General features: G+C 39.7%; 1 protein-coding gene across 1 annotated transcript in view; it reads right to left on the bottom strand.

The window, feature by feature from the left end:
- The window catches only part of EFCAB6 (EF-hand calcium binding domain 6), a 203,315-nt gene that overhangs the window by 130,785 nt on the left and 45,314 nt on the right, over positions 1-27,216 (bottom strand). The window contains exons 6-8 of the mRNA XM_023509416.1: positions 26,460-26,572; positions 11,947-12,071; positions 5,210-5,358 (exon numbers count right to left, since the gene is read on the bottom strand). Of these exons, the coding sequence (XP_023365184.1) occupies positions 5,210-5,358; positions 11,947-12,071; positions 26,460-26,572 (387 nt within the window). The remainder of the gene's footprint in view (positions 1-5,209; positions 5,359-11,946; positions 12,072-26,459; positions 26,573-27,216) is intronic.

Raw genomic sequence — 27,216 nt, 5'->3', positions numbered from 1 at the left:
CTTCTCTCAGCTTCCCAAACAGCTGAGGCTACAGGTGCCCACCACAATGCCTGGCGAGCTTTTTTTCTTTTTTTTTAGAGATGGGATCTTGCTGTTGCTCAGGCTGGTCTTGAACTGCTGAGCTCAAGCAATCTGCCTGCCTCTGCCTCCCAGAGTCCTAGGATTATAGGTGTGAGCCACCATGCCTGGCTCCTGGTTTTATTTTTTTATAGAGCCATTTTATACAAAAGGATAAACAACATGGGGAAGCCCAGCACTGGGGGGAAGGTTGGTGGGTGAAGGGGGTGAGTAAACCACCTAATGTGTGCAACACACACTATTCGGATGATAGTGACACAAAAAGCCCACTACACAATATATCTCAGTCTCAAAAACATCCCTGAGCCCCTGAAGCTATAAAACAACAACAAAAAGAAGAGCGCAGTATATCAGTAGCAAAGGTCAAATTAGGTCTTCAATTAATGTCTACCATTTCATTAAAATACACACACACGTGCAAAAATAGCTTTTAAAGTTTCTAAAATATTATTTGGATCAAAATTTTATGCCTCATTACCAAACTGTTAGGGGTTTTAATTTAACCCCTAGATATTGTTTAAAAATAAGAACAAACTCAAAAAGATACTTTTTTTGGTATTATCATTCTTACATTGGATGTTAGAATACTCTCTCAAATCACTTTGTTAGTGATGAGATTTTTTATTTTATTTTACTTCGTTCTTTCTTGTAGTGTTTGCCTTTAGAAAAACAATAGCATGTGTTTAAAATTCTTTCTTAAATTAAAAGGCAACAAACTCGATTTTTGCTTTGGGTGCATTGTTTGATGAGCTTTCACTTAGGTGTAGATTCCTGCACTTAGAATTCAGAACAGTCCCATCACCTCCAAAATGCCGCCCCTGCAGGGGACACGGCCTCCTCTCACTCCTGACCCAGCAGTTCACTGACCTCTTCCCCATTCTCACTGTCTTGCCTTTTCCAGATCGTACACATAGAGTCCTACAGTAGCAGCCTTTGAAAAGCTTCTTTCGTTCATTCATTTTACATCTCAGAGGTCCACTCCTCCTCATGGGTGAGAAGTGTCCCTTGTGTGGGTCCACCAGTTATCTGCTCACCTGTGGAGTTACATTTGGCTTGTTTCCTATTTGGAGTGATTATGAATACAGCTATTATAAATATTCACATACCAGTGTTTTAGTGGAATTTTAAAATAAGCTTTTAAATGCAAATGTCATAAAAAAATTTGTCTAATGCGGACATGGAATCTTCCTGGCAAATTACCACAAACATTAACCTAAACCTAGAAGATGAATTATGGCCTCCTGGGATGCAGAGGCAGAGAAGAGCTAGTCCTCCACTCCCACCTCCAGGTGCTCTGACTCACCATATCCTCACGGGGGTTGACAGGAGAGCAAAAGAAAAAGGAACATTGGCACTACCCGGGGTACAGGGAAGCTCCAGAACCACACTCACTGCAGGACACCAATCTTCACCTTTCACTCAAGTTCCTCAGCCCAGTGTTTTCAGTAGAATTCAGCAGATTCTCTCTTCTTATGAGGTAACACAGTTAAGTCATAAATCCTTGACAATCACTCTCTCTATTCAAGAATAGGTTAAAAACAAATACTGTGACAATATGAGGAGCCCAAAGTTCTCTTTAAAAAGAGTAATGGAAAATAAAAAGGTAACTAGAGGGACCATTGTAGATAGAATGTTATATAGAAATGTCTGTGTAGAGTAGAAATCTATCAGTGGAATAGAATAAAAACACAAATTGGGCCAACTATGGGTAGGAATTTAATATACGACAAAGCAGACTTTAAAAATAATGGGGGAAGAAAGGATTATTTAAGACATGGTGGTGGGAAAAAAACAGAGTATCTATCTGACAAAAATTAATTTGGACACCCTTTAGGATGAAGGGAAGTGTTTTGTTTTAAAGAATAAGAAAAGCAAGCTGAGTAGAATAGAGTTTTGATCACGCTGAGTAAGAATGATGAATTTACAGATTTTAAGCAACAGAATACGTTCCGAAAGAAGATTAATGTATTTGATTATGTTAAAACTAAACTTCAGAACCATGCGGCATCATGCCAATGAAAGGGAGAGAGCAGGTGGTGTGGGTGACAGAAAGGGGTTACCTTTTGATAATCACCCAGTTACTCAAAACTTATTAAAGAAGACAGTGATAAAAATTAAACCACCAACGGGGTGATCAGCCAATTAGGACAAGCAGTGAATTCACATGAGAGGGACACAGCACTCAGGCACAGGGACAGGTCCAGCCTTGGTATCACTCCAAGAAACAGAAATTAGAACAGTAACAAGGCACCGCTTCACACCTCATGAGTCATCAATATTTTAAAACAATATTAATATTCAGTGCTGGGAAGAATATGAAACTAGAACACTCACATAACCTCGATGGCGATGTAAACTGCTACTCTTTTGATAGAACGATTTGGCAAGCCTTATAAAAACTCACAAAACTAAGAAAAATGTAGCGAGATGGCAGGATGGAAAGTTCAACTAGTAACTGGCCACAGATAGTTCCCTTTGGCAAGGTACTTTGTCCTTAGAATGTATTTCCTAAAGCAGGATTAAAATACCAGAATGTAAATGCTTTCATAAATGTAAATGCTCTTAATTTTTGTTTTTTTTAATTGTAAATTGACAAATTATATGTAGCAGTCATATTTTTTCATGGCATACAAAGTGAAGTTAGGATTTATGAGTACAATGTGGAATAATTAAATTGAGCTAATTAATATGGCCATCCCTGCAAATGCTTATCATTTTGGTGGTGAGACATTAGACATTTATTCTCGTACCAATTTTAAAATGTACATCGCATTATTATTCTTTAGTATCATCACCATGCTGGAGTTTACCTGAGCAGTTTATCTCAAAGTAAAAACAAAAAACAACTTGTTCCTGCTGTCCACTTGGCACTTTGGACATTTTGGCAGTCCTCCCTCTGTCCCCCACCCCTCAGCCACCGGTAGCCACCATTCCGCCTCCAGCTTCTTGGAGCTTGATTGTTTTAGGTTCTATAGACGAGTGAGAACACACAGTATTTGTCTTTCTGGCTTATTTCACTCAGCATGATATTGTCCAGTTCCAAGACTATAGGGTTAGAAGTGCTAGGCACTAGGGGCAGATCTTGGAAAAAGCCAAGCTTCACTGCTGGCCCTGAGTGCTGAGACAGTACTCCCTGGACACAGCACACTGTCCCAGCCCTAAGTCACAGATCAGCAGTGATAAGATTAAGGCAAGGCAGAAGCGCAGGAAACAGGGTGTGTTAGGAGCTCGATCATGCAGCTAAAGATAAACTACATGCTTTTTAACCTTCACACTCTTTGAAGCTTTCTGCTGTACTGTATTTTCTCAGGCCTGAGATTTCAATAAAAGCCAGAGAGGAATGTTGGGAAGGGGCTGCACCCGTGTTTCTCCCTCTGGAGAGGTTGCTGGTGTCGGCTTCCCAGGGCCCCTCAGTTCAGTGCAAATGGACAAGTAGGTGTTATTCATTTTGTGTTGCGTCACGACGACACTGGGCTGTTGTGAACAGCAATGCAATGAACCTGAGCGTGCAGATGTATGGATTTCAAATTTTGCTTTTCACTCCCAAAGCCACGATGTGAGTACACAGAGATCTCTCTGCACACAGGGTGCTGTCAAGGAAAGTGAGTGCTGTGGGGAATGATCCAGCTGCCCCAGCTTCATGCTGTGTTCTCCTCCCCCTTCTCTCCTGCTTCTTCTTTTTAGGGAACCCCCAAGGCATCCACCAGTTGCCAGAATTTTACAGAACAATATTTCCCTTAGCTTCTATCCTACTTCCCCTGAGAAAGGGTTTCTGTCTTATCTGGATAAAAAACCAGGTAAATTAAAGAGAATATTTCTTACTCAGATTTTGTTCTACATATACCACTTCCAACTAAAAGGAACCACACATCCTTGGAGGAATGGCTGGTGTCAGGTCTGGGCAGGAGATGTACAGGAGCATGTTGTCACAACAGAAATAAGAAAGCTATTCAAGACGGTCAGGGCCACAACAACAGGACTCAAGAGCCAGCAGGAAAAGCCTTCTACTGGCCAGGACAGAACAAACCAAGCATCAATAAGAATAATAACTGTAATGGATTAAGACACATAAAATACGTTCAAATTTAGAAGCTCATAGTAATTATTAAGAAAAAAATAATTAAGAAGAAAACATTCATTTCTTGATTTTGGAGGAACCTATGGAGCCAGTTCACCATTTTGGAAAGTGGCAAATGAAAGGGAAAAAATCAAGGGTATCCTGCCTTGTACTGACGGTGTCTCACTGATACCAGACAGTTTCATCACAGAAGTCCTCCAACTAATAAAAGAAACAACAGATGGACAGTCCCACCACTTTACAATCTCTAGTGAATTAATGAATCTAGCTGCAATCAACCAAGGTTGTTAGATCGCAAAAAGAGAGAGAGGGACAACCAGTCAATATGTTTGTCACCACCTATGGAGTTTTATTGCAAAAAAAAAAAAAAAAATGTGAACATGGGTCTGAGCCTACTGATACTGAACTAACAATTTAGGGGAGGGAGTTGGGGAGGGAGACAGGGAAACAGGCTGAATGTCCCTGCAGGTTACAATCAGTCAAATCTAGATTGTAAGAAAGCCCACATAACGAACAATCCAGATCACTTGTAAAATTAAGAAATAAAGAAGAGGCCTACGGATTTAAAATAAAACTGTGGCAGACTGACCACCTGCAACGTGCTGACTGAATTTGGATTCTGATTTAAATAAATTGTAAAAGAAAACAGGAGACAAGGAGTTAAATTTTAACCTTGACTGGATATTCACTAAGATTACTGATAATTCTATGAGATGTGAAAACAGCATTTTCATCTTTTTTTTTAAAAAAGCTTTCTTATCTTTTAGAGAGACATGGGGAAATATGATCTCTGGCATTTGTTTCAAAAATCTCCAGGATTAAGGAAAATAAGCAGAGAAAGAGATGAAATGACTGGCCAGGATGTGACCCCGGCTGGAGTTGGGTCATTTTATTTTTCAGAGGATTCATTTTATTTTTCTCTTTGTGGCTGTATATGTTTGAAATTTTTAATAATAAAAAGTCTGAAACATTAATAAAAAATAAATGAAGCTGTTCCTTATTCTCACAGTTGACGTTAGGGGGAAAAATACAAGGAAACAACGGGACTCTTACCTTTTCATTAACTGGATGAAAACTCTTCTTGGTAATTGGCATATAAAGGTGTCAAGGACAACCTTTAGGTAATTAAAAGACACATAACCACTTTTAGCTGGGTCCCCTGCACTGAGAGCCTTTTCAATCTTTTCAAAGGACTTCGAAAACTGCAACAAATTAAAATTAGAGTGTGGCATTCATAAAAATCAACTTCATGGAGCTATTCAACCATTTTATTTTTACCAAAACCTCCTCACATTTTCCTCTCCAAAAACTGATCAAAAAGGTTACTATGGCATGTACTGAACTTCAAATGTTTAATTGATGAGCAAAACAGTATTCCCAGTCACAGCCGCTCAATTGACAAGGCAGACAAGTTTCCCAGGGAAAAGCAGCACATATAATAGCTCCACCTTGAATTTCAGAGCTAAAAATACTTGGTGGATCTGCCAGTTTGATACATCTTTCTTAATATACTTCCAACCATTCCCTACTGTGACCCCATGCTACGATTCTCCTGATTAAGTCAAGCCAATCAAACAAACAAACAAAAAAAACAGTGACATTTTATTTAAAAGAGTAGCTTTTACAGGAAGGGAAAATATTAATGTAAGGACTGCATAAACGTAGTATATACCAGACATTTCTTTAATCATTCTTTTTTTTTAAATAAGGAAGTGCGAAGAACCTGGATGAATGAGCTTTGCTTATGGGACTTCTAAAATGCAATAATATAGGTCAACCACTGATCTTTATATGGCTTATAAAAATCCTGTGAAGATTGTTTTTATTTCCAAAGGTCTTCTCACTGTTTATTGTTGACTAATAACAATGTTCTCCAATATTTTCAACCCTCTCACGTGTCTAAATTCAATCTTTCCTTTGAACTGGGATAAGAAGGTAAGCAAAATGATTACCGACGTGGTACAAAGGTGACTTTCTTTTAAAAAGCTGCTGGAACATGGACATCTATGTACAAGCGTCCCCACCCAATGAAGGAATAAGAAGCAGGTTCATTAAATCTCCCTTGGTGTGCAGCGGAATATTGGACCTTTAAAGGGAGACTCTTTAAGAATATATTGAGAGCTATGCTTCTCAGAAAGGACCCAAGCCTTGTTGCATAAAATCAACCCCAAATGTGGCTAAGTGGGCCCATTTCTTTTTCAGGGAGGTGAGCTGCATTTGATACACTGCCTGGGGGGAACTCTTGTAGACATAAGCAGGAGCAGGCTGGCAGTAAGGCCTCAGTGTATTTACTGGACTAAGGAAGCCCATTTTAAATATCTTAATGATGTTTGGTTTCTAGTGTTTTTTTTTCAGGAGAGTAGTTCTGGCATGTCTAAGAGCTTTTAGGAAAAGAGTAAGGAATGAAACCGAAGTACTATCTTTGTGACAAATATAACTCTTTAGAAATTTTCATTGTTACTGTTTATAAAGAAAGTACAAGCCGCCGTTGTTTTAAAAAATGCAAGCAATTCAGCAAAGTATAAAAAAGGAAATAAAAATACCTGGAAGTCTCACCATCCACAATTTTGCATTTGGTGTTCCCAAAACCCTCAACATGATCACATAAACATATATTATAATTTTGCAAAAATGGAATCATCTTACACTTTCAGGTTTGACAAATGCTTCCTTTGCTTAACAATATGTTATGAATTTTTTTCCATAACAACTAGCTTATAGCTATCTAATTCTTTTAAATCAGTGTTTTCAACCTTTTTTATCTCACAGCGCATCTGAACCTACAGTTAAACCTCCACAGCACACTTAAATTATGTTGATTAAAAAAAAAGAGCAAAGAAAAGGATATACTCACTGTGCTTTGAACGTCTTTTGAAAATAATATCATTAATGATCTCTAAACATTTTCGAAGCACACCTAAGATCCTCTTATGGCACACCAGCGTGTGATGGCACGCTGGTGAAAACAGCTGAAAATCTCTGTTTTAAATGATATACAGTATGCTATCACATTACTGATGGGCCAGCAAAGGGTACAGCCATTTTTCATCTTTATCATCTTCTGTGCATTTAGCTTTTGTAAACATTTCCCTAATCCCTGTCTCTCCTAACACTCTGGCCGCTTCTGTCAAATGTTATGTATGAATGTGTTTATGAGTGCGATCTCTATGACAGCAGAGATTGTGTTCGTTTTATTCATTAACAATTATCTAGAGCAGCGGTTCTCAACCTGTGGGTTGCGACCCCTTTGTAACAATGAAAACGCATCACAGCATTAGGAAGGTTGAGAACCACTGATCTCGAAGGAAGCACAAGGTGGTTGTGCAGTCGGCCCTCAATAAATATTCGTTAAAAGTGCATGTATTTTGATCAAAAATCTTCTAAATAAAAGTTGTGAGATATAATAAGCTGTTCAACGCATTAGTAATCAGGGAAATGAACACTGAAATCCTAGCTGAAATACCATTTCATCTGCATCTGACTGGCATAGATGCAGAAGCCTGACACTAGCAAGTGTGGGTGAGCACATGGAACAACAGGCACTCCCACGTGCTTCCAGGGGGAGTATAAATGGGTGAGCACGGGAAGCAACAGGCACTCCCATGTGCTTCCGGTGGGGGTGTAAATGGGTGAGCACAGGGAACAACAGGAACTCCCATGTACTTCTGGTGGGGGTGGATAACAATTGTGGAAAACAATTTGGTGCTGCCAGTTAAATCTGAGGGGCATGTTTTCAACAATCTAGCAGGGAATTCCACTCCTGGGTATAATTCTCACTCCCAGCTATAAAACTCTGGCACCTGTGCACCAGAAGCTAAGTTTACAGCCACTGAAGGTGGCATTTTAGGATAAGCACAAAATGGCATGCAATCCAAATGTCCATCCATGGGAGAATGTATTCCATAACTCACACGATATTCAGAAAACAGAAAACTGCACAGCAGTGGAAATGACGATACAGCTGTATCCACAATTTGTGTGCGTGACTCTACCCTGAGCCCAACAAGGCTAGAAATAGATGGGTTCGCAGCTAAGCAAACACAGGAAAAAAGAGAGCAGCAGCAGGCTGAAGACAAAGGAAACAAACAAAAAATACATCCCTGCAGATGTTTCATGCCACAAAAAGGAACTAAATAACAAATTTAATTAATGAAAATCTCGAAGATGATTAAACAGTGAAAGAGAGGAGAAGGGCCCAATTCACAATGGCCAGGTGGTGGAAGCAGCCTAAATGTGCACCAACCCGTGAGTGGATAAACAAACTGTAGTATACATGTGCCATGGACTACTACACAGCCATAAGAAAGAGGGAGACTTTGCATCTTTTATGTTTACCTGGATGGAGCTGGAACATATTCTTCTTAGTAAGGTATCTCAAGGATGGGGGGAGGGGGGAAGAGCGATGAGAAGGGATATTTCTAAGGTAAGAAAATAGAAAACAAAAATAGTAATAGGAACTAATAAAATAGAAATGGCAAGAATAAGAAACAACAATGAAATTTAAATTGAAGGAGTGGCTCAAAAGAATCTCAGCGAAGGCAGAGGAAAGCACAGGAGGATTAAAGCAATTTGAGAGAAGATGACAGCTATCAAGGAAAGGCTATCAGAGATGCCTGACAGCTATCAAAGATGATCCAGTATAAGGGTAACTGGGAACATCATCGACGGAAGGCAGGATAGAAGAAGGAAAAGAGGGACGAAGAGAAAAGGAGTGAGGAAGATTTTAGTTAATACAGCCCAGGAAATGGTCCTGAAGAGAAGGAAGAATAAATCCGTCTGCCTGATGGAATTATTGTCACATGGTGTTCAGGAAACTTTGTCAAAATGTTCTGTGCCAAGACATAGCGTAGTTTTGCTTTTTTAATTTCAAGCATCAATAAAAAATACTTTAGGCATTGAAGAAGAAAAAGGAAATCACCTGCCAACCTGGTTGGCCCCGAGTTTCTCCCCAGCATCATCCAGCGCCAGAGGACAATGGAAAAAAACATTTACAGTGTTAGGAGGAAAAGGAAGTAGATGGAAGAATCACACCCAGCCAGGCTGCGGTTCAAGTATAAAATCAAAGGCACACAGTCCCAAATATGCAAAAAGAAAAAAAGGGAAAATCACCCATGAGCCTTTCTTAAGGAAATTGCTTGACAGTGAAATCCAGTCAACCAAAAACATAAATGGAAATACAGAACTCCGAGAGGGACAGACTGCGGGGAGCGCTGAGCTAACCGATGCACGTTAAGTTCACGTCAATATAGGACAAAGTCAAACAACAAGAGGAATTGTGATTACTGAACAAAACATAAGTATTACAAAATTGACTGAGAACAAACTATAAACAACAAAAATTGGGAGGTGGGAGGGAGAGGTAAGAGAAACACAAAGGCCAGCCCCTTCGAATTTCGTAATCCACACTGTCTGTAATTCAAACATCCTTCAAAAACATCCTACATTTTCCAGCTCTTAGTGGTTTTTTAAATCTCTTTTCTTATGTAAAGTCTCTTTGGGTACCTAATACGCCTTGTAGGAAAGAAACATTCACCCAGACTTCAAAATTGTGTCCAATTTCACTTGAGGCCCATATTGCAGGCTTATGAGCAAGGAAGATAAAACCACACTGGTTGGGCCTAAACTTGGCTCCAGCACTTGGCTCCAACTTGGTCAACCCTTCAAGCCTCAGCCTCCTCAACTTACACTGGGCTAATAGTAGGGCCTTACTCTGCAGTTGCAATGAAGACCAGACAGAACACCTGGACAGCACCTAAAACACTGCCTGGGATCTGGGAAGCCTGTGAAAGGATTAATTATAACGGTGACCATATGACAGTGATCACGGCGTTACCTTTCATCTGGTGAATTTAAGGAAATTCCAATTAAATCTGTTTTATGCATGCTTTTATTTATTTATTTATTTGTTTATTTTTAAGAGACAGAATCTCATTGTACTGGCCAGGCTGGAGTGCAGTGGAGTGAGCTTAGCTCTTTGCAGCCTCAAACGATCCTCCTGCCTCAGTCTCCCAAGTAACTGGAACTACAGGTGCTAAATATGTTTTATTTTTTAAAAGGAGCATAATGGTCTTCTTCTAAAATTACTGCTACCTATGTATCCACCCACCCACCCCCTCTGCAGCCATCCTCCTGTAGATGGAGGAAAGGAGGTCTAAAATTATGTTCACCAACTGTTGCTTTGATTATCTCTGGGTGGTGGACTGTGAATAATTTATTACTTTCTTCTTTGTACTTTTCAGAATTGCTTACATTGTTTTTGTATGTTCATGGATTTTGTAATGGTTTTTTTTTAAATGAAAGTAATAAAGACATTAACGACAACTAGAGAAAACAAGTGTTACCCATTACCAACAGACCTTGAAGCACTCACTTTTTATCCACACTGGCTCTGCTAGTTTTTTCCTCGTTGACATTTTTCCACTGAAATTTTTACATTAGTAACTTATAAAAATTCTATGTACACAGTAGGTTAGGAACAATTACGATTTAACTGTCATTTATGTAGCATGTGTTTTCCCAAGTTTATCATATGTTTATACAAAGTTTTGCTGTACAAAAGCTTTTTCTCTTTCATGTAGTCAAATTTATCAGTCTTTTTTTTTTTTTATGGTGTTTGGGTCTTAGTTCATGCTGAAAAGAGATTCTAAATTTCAAGATAGAAAAATTTTTCACTCACATTATTTTTTTTTAATTAATTAATTAATTAATTTTTTTTTTGCAGTTTATGGCCAGGGTCGGCTTTGAACCCAACACCTCCGGTATGTGGGGCCAGCACCCTACTCTTTTGAGCCGCAGGCGCCGCCCTAGTTTTAAATTTAAATAGTTGATGGATATAGAATTTATTTTGGGTGAAGAATGGAAACTTTTAAGCTTCCTTTTCCCAAAATGGCTGACAAGTTAATTATTTCAATAATTACCGAATAATCCACTCCCTGTTCCCATTACACTTGAATGAAATGCCTCATATCATAGGTTAAATTCACATATTGAGATGGGTTCATTATCCAGCTATCATTTTAAATCAATCTGAATATCCATCGCTGGACCAGTGCTATACTGTGTTAGTTTTTGTATTTTTATAAAATATTTTATATGTGATAGAATAAGCCTCCTATTATAATTTTTCAAAAGAAAAAAATACATCTCCAGATACAGTGAGAGCAGGCAAGGATTAGAGAAGGCCTGCCTCCTCATTTATTCAAGTTTTCCTTTTGCAACTCAATAAAGTTACATCATTTCCTTATAGAAGTCTTAGGCTACAGGTATTTCTTATTAGTGTTAGTATATAAGTAGCACAGAGGGCACACTTACAAACTAATTTCGCATCACCATCACTCTTAGTAGTAGTAGTACTGTTACTATTGCTAATTACACAAGATGAAATATGTTTCAGGGTTTGAGGACATGTAGGAAGGATCAAAATAAATAGCAATGATGTCCAGAATAGACCTTAGCTTTTTTTTTTTTTTAGAGACAGAGTCTCACTTTGTCACCCTTGGTAGAGTGCTATGGCGTCACAGCTCACAGCAACCTCCAACTCCTGGGCTTAGGCAATTCTCTTGCCTCAGCCTCCCAAGCAGCTGGGACTATAGGCCCCCACCATAACACCTAGCTATTTTTTTTGTTGCAGTTTGGCTGGGGCTGGGTATGAACCTGCCAACCTCAGTATATAAGGGCCGGCGCCCCACCCACTGAGCCACAGGTGCTGCCCTGGACCTTAGCTTTTTATAGTCATCTATTTTTTTGTATTTAGACTGTGGATAACTGTGGCTTTAGGAAAACGTTCTTACCTCTTGGTAAAAGGCACTGCCAAGCTCATCTAGGGTGTAGTATTTCCAGACATCTTTAGATGACATGTAATTGAGTAAATGCTCCTTTTTGGGACTTTTGCCTTGTTGATGTTCACATGAGACATCTATTAAAATAAAACACCTTTAGTTTATTAACATTGTCAAAGGCAAATTTAAATGCTGTTTCCTTTTAATCATCACCTGTCTGGCAAAAATTAAGACTTGAACAAACTGCCTCCTTGGCTCTTTGCCTTTTTACCTACTTGCCCTGGTGGAGGAGGCCCTTTCGCTGATTATGGAGAGCGTACCCTGCTCTGTAAGCCTGTGTCCTGCTCTTATTCTGTGTAAACCTACCTTTCTCTTCCTCAATAAACTTTGTTAAATAGTTTGCCTTAAAAAATATATTTGAATAAACCAAGAAAATGATGAACCATCTAATAAATGATGTTGAAATGACTGGATGAACATTCCAGAAAAAGTAAAATTAGTCTCCAACTTAACCCCCGATAAACCCTAGATAGACTCTAATGGACATTAAATAGAATTTAAGAATCATAAAAATAGGAGTAGAAAACCAAGGTGACTATTACATAATGCATAGTTTTTGTGTGAGATGGCCTTTCTTGCTGTGAAGAAACCACTAAAGCCTGAAAAGATTTAAATAATGGATAGGAATGACAAAATTCATGCATCCTCAAACTATGGCCCATGGGTCACATGCAGCCTGCCTAGGACATTTATCCGGCCCGCCGGGTGTTTTTGCTGCCACTGCCTGTCCTGTTTAGCAGCCGACTCATCCAGGGGCCCACAGTCCGGCCCTCCAGCCTCCTGTTTAAAAAGTCTGAGGATCCCTGAAGACTTAATTTTTGTTTGGTTAAAAGAAATACACAAATAACAATGAAAAAATGAGTGGGGAAAAACTTTTTTTTTTTCCTTGAGACAGTGTCAGTTGGGTACTGTGAATTCATAGTTCACAGCAACCTCAAACTCTTGGGCTCAAGTGATCCCCTTGCCTCAGCCTCCTAAGTAGCTGGGACTACAGATGTCTGCCATAAAGCCCGGCTATTTTTTGGAGATGGGGTCTTGCTCTTGCTCAAACTGGTCTCAAACTCCTGAGTCAAGAGGGCCACCCTCCTTGGCCTCCCAGAGTGCTGGGATTACAGGCGTGAGCCACTGCATCTGGCTAGGAAAAACTATTGTTAACATACATGAGAAATACAGATCAGTTTTCATAATAGATGAGTAGGTCTTAGGAATCAATAAAACAAAGATAAATAAAACAGTAGATTAAGGCTGTAGATGGGTAATTCACTTCAAAGAACTAAAAAAATCCAATAAATGTATGAAAAACTACTCAAACTCATTGATAATTTTAAAAAGTTAACATCTTTTATTCTACCTGCCAAATAGATAAGGCTTAAGGGGAATGATAAGAACCACTCTGGCTTGTGTTTAAAAAAAAAAAAAACATTTCTGCATGGAGTTAAAAGAACGTTCTCCCTAGTAAAGTATCTCGAGAATGGAAAAGGAAGCACCCTAGGTACTCAGTACTAATGTGAAATCAGCAGATGAACAACTACAGGCCCACAGGGGAGAAAAATATAATTAAATTCAAGTGGGGAGGAAGGGCCACAGGGAGAGGGCTCAGCAAGCTCCCGCCTCATGGGTACAGTGGAGGGGCATAAAACACACCTCCAGGGTGAAGGACTCAGCTACAACTCAGATGCTACCTAACAAATGCAAACAACGTAATGGTATGTACCCGTGTAACAAAATCCCTGGTACTTGAATATATAGAAGGTGCCAAAAACATTTTAAGAAAGGAAAATCTGTATTCAAATTGTGATAATGTTCATTATACTGTACATTTTATCTTCTATCTCTTGTAATTGCAGAAGTCAACAATGACTCGAGCATTACAATTTTAATACCGTTTTTTCTACTCTTAAATGTGTGTATATATTTTTGACACCCACTGTATTTAAATTCCCTTATTATGGTACTTTGTGCTCATGGAATAATAGGGCCATTCAAGAGATGTACATGGATAAGGATATTTTCTGGACTGCTCATAAGAAGAAAAAAATTGAAACAATCTAAATGCCTATTAATAGAAGATGTGTTTTATAGACTAATGGTTCATCAAAACTATGAAATAATTACTACCCAGATATTAAAAACAAAGTTGCATGCCTAAATTAATGGCTATGGGAAATTTTTCTTGCTATATATTATTTCATCATTTTAAAGAGAAGAATTAGCATAATTTAATTTTCATTTTAAAATATTTTCTATTTCAAAATATTATGGGAGTACACATGTTTTTGGTTACATGGATCACTTTTGTTTTGCTGTGTCAGGGTTGTAAGTGTGCCCATCACCCAGAAAGTGTTCACTGTGTCTGTTAGATTTCGCCCCTCTCCTCCCTGCTTGATTTCCACTGAGTTTTCACTTCCTTCTGTGCACGTGTCCTCATCAGTTTCAATTTCATACCAAGTACATGTGTATGTTTGTCACTCTTTAGATACTTCACTTAGGATAATGGTCTCTAGTTCCTTTCAAAGTGTTGCAAAAGGCATTAATCCATCTTTGTCATGGCTGAGTAGTATTCCACGGTCTACATCAACCACAGTTTTTTGGGGTTTTTTTTGAGACAGAGTCTCACTCTGTTGCCCCAGGTAGAGTTACATGGCGTCATAGCTCACAGCAACCTCAAACTCTTGGGCTCAAGAGATCTTTTGTCTCAGCCTTCCAAGTAGCTGGGACTATAGGCACTGACCACAATGACTGGCTTGTTTTTTCTATTTTTAGTAGAAATTGGGTCTCATTCTTGCTCAGGCTTATCTTGAACTCATGAGTTCAAGCAAGCCACCTGTCTCAGAGTGCCAGGATCACAGGTGTGAACCACTGTGCCCAGCTACATACCACATTTTTCTTAATCCACTAATGAATTGATGGGCACATGGGATGATTACACATCTTTGCAACTGTAAGTTGTGCTGCAATAAACATTCAAGTGCAGGTGTCTTTTTGATATCTGACTTAATTCCTTTGGATAAATAGTAGTGGGATTGCTAGATCACTTAGTTATTTGAGGAATCACCATCCTGTTTTCCACAAAGGTTGTAATAATTTATAGTCCCACCAACAGTGTATTCCATTCTCTCTGCATCCATGCCAGCATCTACGCTTTTGGGACTTTTTAATAAAAGCCATTCTAATGGGCCAGGTGATATTTCATTGTGGTTTTCATTTATATTTCCCTGATAATTAGTGATGTTGAGGATTTATTCATATGTTTACTGGCCATTTGTCTTATTTTCTTTCTTTTTTTTTTTTTTTTTGAGACAGAGCCTCAAGCTGTCGCCTTGGGTAGAGAACTGTGGCATCACAGCTCACAGCAACCTCCAACTCCTGGGCTCAAGCGATTCTCCTGCCTCAGCCTCCCAAGTAGCTGGGACTACAGGTGCCCACCACAATGCCCGGCTGTTTTTTGGTTGCAGCCGTCATTGTTGTTTGGCGAGTCCGGGCTCGCCATTCGAACCCGCCAGCTCAGGTGTATGTGGCTGGCGCCTTAGCCGGTTGTGCCATAGGCGCTGAGCCCATTTGTCTTATTTTCATTCAAAAATACCCTGTTCATGTCTTTTGCTCACTTTTTAATGGAGTTGATAGCTTTTTTCTTGCTGATTTGCTTGAGTTCTTTGTCGATTATGGTTATTAGCCCTTTATTGTATGTGTATCTTGCAAATATTTTCTTCCATTCTGTAGGTTGCTTATGTGCTTAGTGCAGAAGCTTTTTAATTTAATCATGCCCCATTTGTTTTTGCTCTTGCTATGATTGCCATTGGGGTCTTCATAAGCTTTTTGCATTGTCTATTGTCTAGAATAATTTTCCAAAATTTTCTTTTAGAATTCTTATGATTTTATGCCTTACATTTAAATCTTTGACCCATCTTAAATTAATTTTTATGTGTGCTGAGATATGGATCCTGTTTAATTCATCTACATTTGGCTATTCAAGTTTCCCAGCACCATTTATTGAATATTGATTCTTTTCCCCAGCATATATTGTCGTCTGCTTTGTCAAAGATCAGTTGGACGTATGTGGATGATTTCATGTCTGTTTTCTGTTCTGTTCCATTGGTCCATGTCTCTATTTCTGTGCCAATACCATGCTGTTTTACCAGACGTCTGGTAATGTAAGGCCTCCAGATTTGTTCTTTTTGCTTAAGATTGCTTTGGCTATTTGGACTCTTTTCTGGTTCCAAAGGAAGCATAGAATTATTTTTTCTGGATCTGTGAACTATGAGGTTGTTATTTTGATGGAGATTGCATTGACTCTGTCGATCACTTTGGGTAGTATGAATATTTTAACAATGTGGATCCTATCAATTCATGAGCATCATGTATTTTTCCATTTGTGTGTCATCTGCAATTTCCTTTCTCAGTGTTTCAGAGTTCTCTTTATAGGGATTATTCACGTGCTTGGTTAAGTATATTCCTAGGTATTTTATTTTCTTTGTAGCTATTGTCGATGGTATTCTTTTATTTGACTCTCAGCTTGACTATTATTGGTATATAGGAATGCTACCAATTTGTGTGCATTGATTTTGTAACCTGAGATTATGATGAATTTATTTATCAATCCTGGAGTCTCTTGGTGGAATATTTGGGGTTTTCTAGATATAAGATCATATCATCAGCAAAAAAGTGACAGGTTGATCTCTTTCCCAGTTCAGATGCCCTTTAACTCTCTCTCTCTCTCTTTTCTTTTTTAGAAACATAGTCTCACTCTGTTGCCCTGGGTAGAGTGCCATGGTGCCATGGTGCCCAGCTCCTGGGCTTAGGCAATTCTCTTGCCTCAGCCTCCCAAGTAGCTGGGACTACAGGCGCCCGTCACAACACTTGGCCATTTTTTGTTGCAGTTTGGCCAGGGCCGAGTTCGAATCTGACACCCTTGCTATGTGGGGTCGGCGCCCTACCCACTGAGCCACAGGTGCCGCCTTTTTTTTTTTTTTTTTTTGAGAGAGAGTAGAGATGGGTCTCACTCTTGCTCTGGCTGGTCTGAAATTCCTGAGCTCAAGCAATATGCCTGCCTCAGCCTCCCAGATTGCTAGGATTACAGGGGTGAGCCACCAGGCCTGGCCTTCTATCTCTTTCTCTTATCTGATTGCTCTGGCAATAGAGTGGTAATAGCGGGCACCCTTGTCTTGCTCCATTCTTAGTGGGAATGCTTTCAGCTTTTCCCCATTCAGGATGTTGTTGGCTGTGTGTTTGTCTAATGGTTTTTATAGTTATGAGACATGTTCCTTCTATGTCTACTTTTTTGAACGTTTTTATCATTAAAAAGTGCTGAGTTTTGTCAAATGATTTTTTCTGCATTATTGAGGTGATCATATGGTCTTTGTTTTTGCGTTTGTTATGTGATGAGTCACATTTATTGATTAACATATATTGAACCATCCTTGCATCCCTGGGATGAAGATCACTTGGTCATGGTGGGTTATTTTTTTGATGTACTATTGAATTTGGTTGGCTAGTATTTTACTAAGAATGTTTGCATCTATATTCATAAGGAATATTAGTCTGTACTTTGTTGTTGTTGTGTCCTTTCCTGGCTTTGGTATCAAGGTAATAGTGGCTTTGAAGAATGAGTGGGGAAGATTCCCTCCTTCTCAATGTCATGGAATAATTTTTTCGGTATGGGTACCAGCTCTTCTTTGTAGGTATGGTAAAATTCAGCTGTGAATTCATCTGGTCTGGGGGCTTATTTCATTGGAAGATTTTTTTTATTATTGCTTCAATCTCTTTGCTCATTATTCGTCTGTTCAGTTCTATTCCTTTCTGATTAAGTCTTGGGAGGTTGAGTGTTTTCAGAAATTTGTTCATTTCCTCTGTCTTTTCAAGTTTATGTGTACCAATATTTTTATAGTATTCACAGATGATATTTTGTATGTTTGTGGTATCAGTTGTAATCATTTCTGACTGACTTTATTTGGGTCCTTTCTCTTCTATTCCTGGTTGATCTAGTAAGAAGTCTATCAATCTTAATTATCTTTTAAAAGAACTTTTTGTTTCATTGATCCTTTGTATTTTTTTGTTTGTTTGTTTTCCATTTTGTTTAGTTTTGCTCTGGCCTTAGTTACTTATTTAGTTCCTTGACATATGTCATTAAGTTAATTTGTGATCTTTTTTGATGTAAGCATTTAAAGCTGTGAATTTTCCCCTGAGGACTGCTTTTGCTGAATCCCATATATTTTGATATCTTTTGTCATTCAATTCAAGGAATCTTTTTATTTCCATCCCAATTTCATTATTGACCCAATAATCATTCAGCAGCTGATTATTTAATTTTCATGACTTGGTGTAAAATGGAGTGTTTCTATTTGTGTAGAATTGAATATTTCTCTTAGATTTCATTTTTAGATTTACTTCAATGTGGTATGAGAAGATATATGGTATGATTTCTATTTTTTTATTTTTTTGAGACATTTTGTGGCCTAAGATATGATCAATCTTGGAGAATGTTCCGTGTGCTGATGAGAAGAATGTATATTCAGTAGCTTGGGGGTAAAATGTTCTATAAATGGATTCAGGCCCATTTGTTGTAGAATCCCATTTGAGTCCAGTATTTATTTATTTTCTGCTTAGATGACCTGTCTGGTTCTGTCAGTGGGGTGCTAAAGTCCCCAGGAGTTATGATGTTGCTGTTTATCTCTTTGTTTAGATCTAGTAGGGTTTGCTTTATGAATCTGGGCACTCCTATTCAGTGCAGAAATATTTAGGATGTTATGTGTTCCTGTTGAATTGCTCCCTTTACCATTATATAATAACCATCTTTGTCTTTCTTTACTATTGTTGATTTAAAGTCAATTTTATCTGATATGATAATGGCTACACCTGCTTTCTTTTTGGTTTCCATTTGCACAAAATATTTTTTTTCCCATCCCTTGATCTTGACTCTGTATGAGTCCTTGTGGGTTAGACATATTTCCTGAAAACAGCGAGAAATGTCTCTTGCATGAGGACCTCAGACCAATCATGTTGATTGATAGAATTGAGATGTGGATGCTGTTCATTCTGTTGGGTAGGACTTTATTGTCTCATTTTAGCTCTTGGGCTGTTATTTTATATGAACTCTGAGATTTAGCTTTTTGGTGGTTTTACACTGGTAGGTGTCACTTGTGCTGATCCATGTACAATGAAGTTCTGAATATTTCCTACAGGAAAGGTCGGTCTTACAAATTCCCTCAATGTTTGCTTGTCTGAAAAAGTCTTTACTTATCCTTCATATATGAAACATAGTTTTACAGGATATAAAATTGGAGGCTGGCAGTTGTTCTGTTTAAGAAGACTAAAGATGGGGCCCTAGTCTCTTCTGGCTTATAAGATCTCCCTCAAGAAGTCTACAGTTAGCCTGCTGGGTTTTCTTTTATAAGTTATGAGATGTTTTCACTTCACAGATCATAGGATTTCCTCCTTGTGCTGACTTTAGCCAGGCTGATGACTACATGTCTTGGTGACTTCCTCTTTACAATGAATGTCCCAGACATTCATTGAGCTTCTTATACCTAAATGTCTAAATCTCTAGCAAGACCGGGAAACTTTTCCTCAATTATTTTTTCCAGCCCTGTGTATTTTCTTCTTCACCTTCAGGGATGTCTGTGATTCTTACATTTGGCCATTTTACATAATACCATATTTCTTGTAGGCTTTGTTCATGCCTCTTAATTCTCTGTTCTTTATTTTTGACTGAGTTAATTTGAAAGAGTGTCTTCAAGCTCTGAGAGTCTTTCTTCTGCCTGGTCTAGTCTATTCTTAAAACTTCCCACTGAGCTCTGGATTTCCTTAAGTAAATTTTTCATTTTCAGAAGTTCTATTTGATTTTTTATTTTAACATGCTGATCTCTTAATGAATTTTTCATTCATTTCCTGAATTGTTTCTCTGGTTTCTTAGAGATGGTTTTCCATTTTCTCTTGTATTTCATTGAGTTTCCTAATAATCCATATTTGAACTTCTTTATCTACAATTTTAATATTTTCATTTTTGTTGGTATGCTTGTTAAAGAGCTGGTGTTCCCTCTTGGAACACCATTTTTCATTTTTCATACTTCTGGAATTCTTGCATTGATTCCCTCTTATCCAGAGCAGCTACTACTTCTTAGTTTTGAATTTTCTTTTGTTTAGATGGAGTTCCCCCCAACTTACAAGGGTTTGCCTGAAGCGTATGTTGAGTAAGAACATATGACCTTTGGCTTTGCTTATGGGTGCTTTTTAAAAAAAAATAATAATTTTTTTCTTTTTTTGAAACAGAATCTCACTTTGTCACTCTTGGTAGAGTGCCATAGTATCATAGCTGATAGCAAACTCAAACTCCTGGGCTCATGTGACCCTCTTGCCTCAGTCTCCCAAATAGCTGGGACTATAGGCACCTGCCACAATACCCAGCTATTTTTTTTAAGAGACAGGGTCTTGCTCTTGCTCAGGCTGGTATTGATCTCTCAAGCAATCCACCTGCTGCAGCCTCCCAGAATGTTAGGATTACAGGCATGAGCCACCACGCCCAGCCTGCTTCTGGGTGCTTTGATGGTGATCTAGGTTCCAGATAGATGTCTTGGTTATAAATGTCCTTTGTGTAGTGGTTTTCTCAATTGCTAGTTGTTTGTAGGCTGCAGAAGTGACGAGCTATATGAGAAGGCAGATTCTCTATCTCTCTTCGATGAGGGAGGAGGAAGGTCTTTGTAATCCATTCTTTCCCCAGCCCTCTGATCATCTTAAAAGTGTGAATTGTATTGGCTCAGTTTAATCTCTGAGGCGGTAGTTGGTGCTTGTGGGTTAGAATCAAACATACCTTGTATGATTGAGTCAGCAAATGATGTTACACAGCTGTGCAAATTGACCTCCCTGTGGTTACCAGTACTTGCTGGGAAAAATAAGCTGCAGTGTCATTTTGGGGGCCTGTGTCTGGCTGTAGCCCCTCAGAGGCAGCAATCAAATGCCCAAGGTGGTAAATGGGGCCCTGGAACTTTTGGATCGCTCTTTATTTCCCACCACAGCAGAGATGGATGGGGGAGTGAGTCTGGGCAGGGCTGAGTGGGGTGAGCCTGCCTTCAAGCTCCACAAAAGCCAGTAAATTATCTGTCTAGGCAGGTGCAAGGTCCCTCCCAGGCTTCTGGGATTAGCCACCATGGAAAGGCTGAAGTGGCCCTCCCAGTCACAAAGTCTGCTTGTGGAGGTGGAGGCTGTCTGAAATCCACAGTCTGGCTGTCAGGGGTGGGTTTTGCTCTTCTCCCCATTCTCCTGCTCCACAGTCTTCCTCCAGCATCTGCCAGTGGCAAGGTCAAACTAGCTGAGCTCCCCTAGAATGACAATGCAGGCTGAGAGCTTCCTTGTCTAGGATCCTGGCCTGGCCTAAAATCATTGCCTTTCTGTGGAGGTAGGGGCACTCCACATAGGTGCCACGGCTGACACCCACACTCTGCTCCCTTTTCAGTTCTGTCCGTGCTCCCTTGCCTCCCAAGACTCATTCATAAGTCCCTCCTCTGTGCCCATAAGCAACACAGTTGAGTCCAGGGGGTATGGGATTTGGCCTGTGATTCTATCCCTGGGTCCCTGAAGATTAATCTCTGATCATGCCAGGGAGAAACACGCTAGTCCTGACTTGCCTATGGAGTACTCAAGACAGTTTGGCAACCCTCTGCTTTGGGGTGTGCCATGCTTTGATGGAGCAGCCTGGCAAGCAGCTCAAGGAGGCAGGTGAGCAGGGCCCTCACAGTCTGAGCAACCCTTAGTCGGCAGCCAGTCTTCAAGAGGAAAGGTTTGAGCCCTACTCTCTATGGAAGCCCCAGTGTGGTGGATACACCAGCAGCAGCTCCCAAGAACCCAGCTCTGTCGTCTCTCTTGGTAGCCACGGGCTGGGAAGGGGAAAGGGAGGAAAAGAGTCTAAAAAGAGGAAAACTACCTCTTTGGTCATCTCTGTCCCTTTCTCCAGAAAATAACCCACCTGGAATGTCCAGGCTCTGGGGTCACACAGACCCCCAGGATCCACTGGCTCCCCGTGGCTCCTGCAGTCTAGGCTGGAGTTGGGAAAAGTTTGTGTGGTAGCTAGAAAGACAAAAGCGGAGGGGCTAAAGCCCCCTGGGGAAGACGACAGCAGGTGGAGAAACAACATGCCACCTGCCATCTTGGCTCAGGCCAGTGCCCCACGAGGGCTGGCAGCCTGGTGCTTTGTCCTCAAGAAACTCCCACTTCACTGGCAGCAGCAGCTTTGGGCTCATGAGGGTAGATAGGCTTTCTTGCAGCTTGGGAGGCTGCTGACTGCCAGAGATACGAGGGTAAAATTGCTCCATCCATCCTTCTCGCTGGACTCCAGACCTCTCAGGCCTTGACCTCTGCCAATGTCTTGTTCCTTCTTGTCCTGCTCTGTAACTTCTTCCCCTGGAATCTCTTGTAGGTTCTGGCACTTTCCCCTCAGAATTACACCTGATCTATGTTTGTCTGTTTTTTCATTTTCCTCTAAATTTTTTCTTGTTTCTAAGACAGTCTAGCAGCTGGTGTCTCAGGTCAGCCATCCCGGCTCGCTTATCTTACCACTTGTTTGTTTATCTTCCTATCTGTCCATCCATCATCTATGTACATATGTGAACCAAATCTGGGAGGATAAAACACCAAAAAGAAAACAGTAGTAGGATTCAGGTGGTAGGATTAGAGGGAATTGTTATTTTGTGCCTTTGTGTTTTCTGGCTTTTTTATAACAAGCATGTATTACTTTTATAATAAGAGAAGATGAAATAAATCTAAAATATAGCCCTTTCTTTCTCAAATTCAACTGCAAAGAATCACAAATGGTTTCCCAGATTTATTTCCTAAAATGTCTGCAAATAAGCTTCAGCCAAATTAAGCCCACTTAATTCAGCAGCAGTTAACAAACTGCCAGTCATCTGGAATTGCATTTCCTATCTCCAAAAAACAAAAAAAAAAAAAAAAAAAAGGAAGAAAGAAAAAAAAGTCGCCCCAAGTGGCTCCCTCTAGGCCATATAATAAAACACAAAGCTAGTCCTTTAGAACATGGTCTGGAATTCTATGGCTTCAGTGGGCCAAGCATTTGAAACCTGGGATCTCAGGACATATAAGCTGCCAGAAGCCTCACTGGAAGGGGAGGGATCCACATCGCAGACCCAGCATCCAACGTGTCCGGCACACAGAGGTCTCCCCACACCTCTCTGATCCTTCAGCCTGTCCTCATTCCACCCTGTGAGGCCGCTACTCTACATAGCAATTCACGGGAACACACCTATGACACACCTAGGGAGGCCGCTGGTGCCCTGTTCAAACACTAAGCCCAGCTTGGGAGGTGGAGAGGGGTGGGGGGTGCGAGGCCTGCCCTGGGGAGCCTGTGGCCCCAGTCCACCTGTCCGCCTGCTGTAGCTGCCGCCCCAGGCTGGCCGGCAGGACCAGCTGGGGTGCATTCAGGGACTCTACTCTCACCACAGGTACACCAGGTTTCAGTCTTCGATGTGGCTTAACAATTCCTGCCACCTTCTGATTTTCCCAAAATTTCCTCTGAAGGATCCTTGTTGATTTGAATCCGAGAAGAAATCCAAAGCTTAAAGTGGTTTATGTAGGTCACCAATATAGAAAAGCAGTTCCCAGCATCACTTCTTCATGTGTTCAAATAGATGGTGCTTTTGATGAGCAAGATGGTGATGGCTTATTAAGGATCTAAGGTGGCCAGAGTGGAAGAATTTAAAACTAAGAGAATATGTTGCTCTTTGTTTATAAAAGCCAAAGGTAATGGGTTGTGACACTCACTCTGGGACTGAACTGACAATGTCTCTGAGGTGTGCCCATCCCACTATCTGGAGCAGTTCAAAGATGACTTGTAAGTTTTGATTTATCTTTTGGTTCCTTTTTGCTTGAGTCATTAAGAAGTGGGTCTTTCTATCTCAGTCTGCAAGATTGCCATATTAGGAGTGAAAACCTTTACCGTATTCCCTTCCTTGCTTCTATCTTCTCACGTTTCTCTCTCCCATCATTCTGGTTATTTAAAGCTTGTTTTCTAGATTCCTCAGGAAATCCTCATGGAAATAATATTCTTTGGTTTCTTACATGTTCATTTTTGTCCATGACCTAAATACTTGAAAAATCAATTTTTCTGGATATAAAAGTCTTGGCTCAAATTTTCCTTCCTTAAGCATCGTAAGTATCTTTATCTCTTGACTGATGACATAAAGTTTTTGCTGAGGAAAAGTTTAAAGACAGTCTGATTTTACTTCCCTTATTTGTAACTTGATGTCTTTTGCCTGTATACCCAGAGAATCTTTTCTTTTTATGTAAATCCCAATAATTTGGTTGAACATGTCATGATCTAGATACTCATGACTGGTTTCCTGAGTACAATGTATACTATTTAAATCTTCATATCTGTGTCTCTTTTATTTTAGGAACATTTCCTGAATGCAAATTTTTAGTATTTGTTCCATTCCTTGTTTGGTTTTCTTTTCAGCGATTCACATTATCCATATCTTGGATATTTTTCAGTAAAACAAGAACTCAATGACAAGATGGTAAAAAAAATAAAATAAAAAAGAATGAGATGGGAAATAATACAGTAGACCTGAGGAAATGGTATTATAGAAGTAATAAGTAAATTAGAGACAGCAAGAAATAAAATAGACCTCGGTGAAAATCAAATTACAGGTTCCAATAAAAGATTTAAGATGGTCATTATGAATACACAGGGAAAAGACAAAAAATAATAAGGCACTTAGAATTTAATAGATGTATTAGACAAAGACAATCCAACTGAAGGATAATTTGTATCTCTGAAGTTAAAAATCGGTAGATGAAAGATTTATTAAAAATACATACTATTACTAAAAATTATTGAAGAAAAAATTGAATTTACAGAGTGAAAATAGTCTGTGTTCTGAAAAATTGATGCAGAAGGTATAACATTAAGACATATACCAGCTATGCCAAAGAAATTCAAGGATGAATAATTCTTTAGGCAACCAGCCAGGGAAAGCAGATCACCAATAAGAGAGGAAATTAAGAGGCGTCAGACTTCTCCACAGCCAGACTCTGTACCAGCAGACAATGGATCAGTCCACGGTGTTTTAAGGAGGAAAAATGTGACCCATTGATATTATATGCAGCCGATATAAATCCATTATTTTCTTGAATTTCATTTAAATTTCTATCTTTCTCATAAACTCAAGTAAAAGTAAATTCTTACATACAACAGCCTCTATATAAATCCATTTTTACAAATGTGCTTCTTTTTATCTATCCCTCCTTTCCGTATATACACATGGAAAATGCCAGGAATAATATTGACAGTGGTTATTTCTCGGTGGTGGGATTGGTTTGGTTGTTTACTTCAATCCTTTACTCATCTGCATCAGTACCTGCCTCACAGAGCTGTGGGGAATACAAAACGATGATAGAAAGACACGCTTAGCAGAGTACCCGGCATGGGAGGCTTTACACGTTTGTATCCTGGAGTCTGCTGTAAGCGATCTGGCGTAGCGAAACCAGGCTGAAACCTGAGAATCTGTCATTTTTCAGCTTGCTAGTGAAGTGGCTCTGAGAATCACAGGAGGCGTCCAATGACTCTTTGCTGCACTGATTAAATGGAAAGCAGACAGCAACAAGCCATGTTGAACAGGCCGTGGTGGCAAACCTCTGATGCTATAATCCACTAAGGACAAATCCCGTTTAAGGCGAGGAAGATGACCACAGGCCAGCAAGGGCGAGTGTCTGATTGAACTGTTGATATGTGGTACATTCATCCTCAATGGGCTGGACCCGTGCTCTCTCCAAAACCACCCAACAGGCTGATAACTCTGAGCATTATACTGATGAGGTAAAGATAAAGACTGTTAGTACCAGGAAGGCTAACTGGTCTCAAGGCTGTCTGCCTACATAAACCTGGCCTTCCAAGTCTGACGTCACTGTCAATTACTCAACTGTCTGCCCTTTTACATTAAGAAAGAAAGATAGGGTGGTGCCTGTGGCTCAATGGAGTAGGGCACTGGCCCCATATGCTGGAGGTGGCTGGTTCAAACCCAGCCCTGGCCAAAAACTGCAACAACAACAACAAAAAGAATGATATGTTTATTATGAAAAATCTTTGAAACTACAGAAGCAGCAGAAGGAAGAATAAACTAACACCCAGAGACATATCACTTAGAGACAATCTATCATATTTTGGAATATTTTCTAATCAGTTATGGATTTTCCATATACATTTTCTATGTTATCACTAATTCTTTGTGGCAATCATTCTTCCTGGCTGCACATTTTATTATGCGAAGACGCTGCACCTCACACAACCCTTTTTCTACTGTTAGGAAGTTACATTATTCTTATAAATAATGATAGCATGGCTATCTTTGTAGATGATGTATTTTCTATATTTGAAAGTATTTCCTCCAGAAAAGATTCACAGAAGAGGAATTCCACGCCAAAAGATACTGAAATCTTTTGTTACACACTTAAAAAATACTTACCTTGGTTTATCATGTAATATCTAAGGTTCAAGTCATTATTTATGCTAAGGTTCTTCAAAAAAGCATTGTAATCCACTGTAGGTTCTTTATCGATGTTGTAGTGTTTTGAAAACCTAAAATATAAACATTCTTTTGAAATCAGAAATTATGATACAGTGAATCTATAGCGAAACAAGTTTGTTACTAAGGTATCCTTTGTACTGAGGTTGATATTCATTCATTTTAATGTCTGTTTCTAGCTACAGCTGGAATTTAAAAATAAACCCTAGGAAATTTTACTGTATGATTTTTTTAATGCAGCTACTCCACTTCTTTGACCTACAGATGGCTGCATGGAGGTTTGAATGAGACAGAGACATCACGGGCCCTGCTGGGGGTGTCCCTGGTGCACATAAACACCTGGGGGGCTTCTCCCTCTCCAGGATGAGGGCAGGGGAGCTGGGGCTTAGACTGCAAAGCACCACCTCTCCACTCAGACAGCAGAAGCAGGTCTCACTTGCCTTTAATAATCAGAGGGATACGAGTCCGTTAGCATAAAATTTCCATCACCATGGAAATCTAGAGCTGGGTGGAGGGGTGAGCATAGAGGATGGTCTTGACTGCGTGTGTTTCTCTGGAGGGAAACGGAGGCCCACAGATGGCAAGTGGTTTCAAAACAGTGGATGGTGAAGGGGACAAAGCTTTTCTTGAAGCAGTCTGTGATGTTTATATATAATAAGGAATTTTTAAAACACTTAACCACTGTCTAGCCTTAAAA

The sequence above is a fragment of the Otolemur garnettii genome, unplaced genomic scaffold (genome assembly GCF_000181295.1).
Source record: "Otolemur garnettii isolate 467f Iridium unplaced genomic scaffold, OtoGar3 scaffold00007, whole genome shotgun sequence".
NCBI lineage: Eukaryota > Metazoa > Chordata > Mammalia > Primates > Galagidae > Otolemur > Otolemur garnettii.
This window is presented reverse-complemented; position numbering and strand designations above follow the sequence as displayed.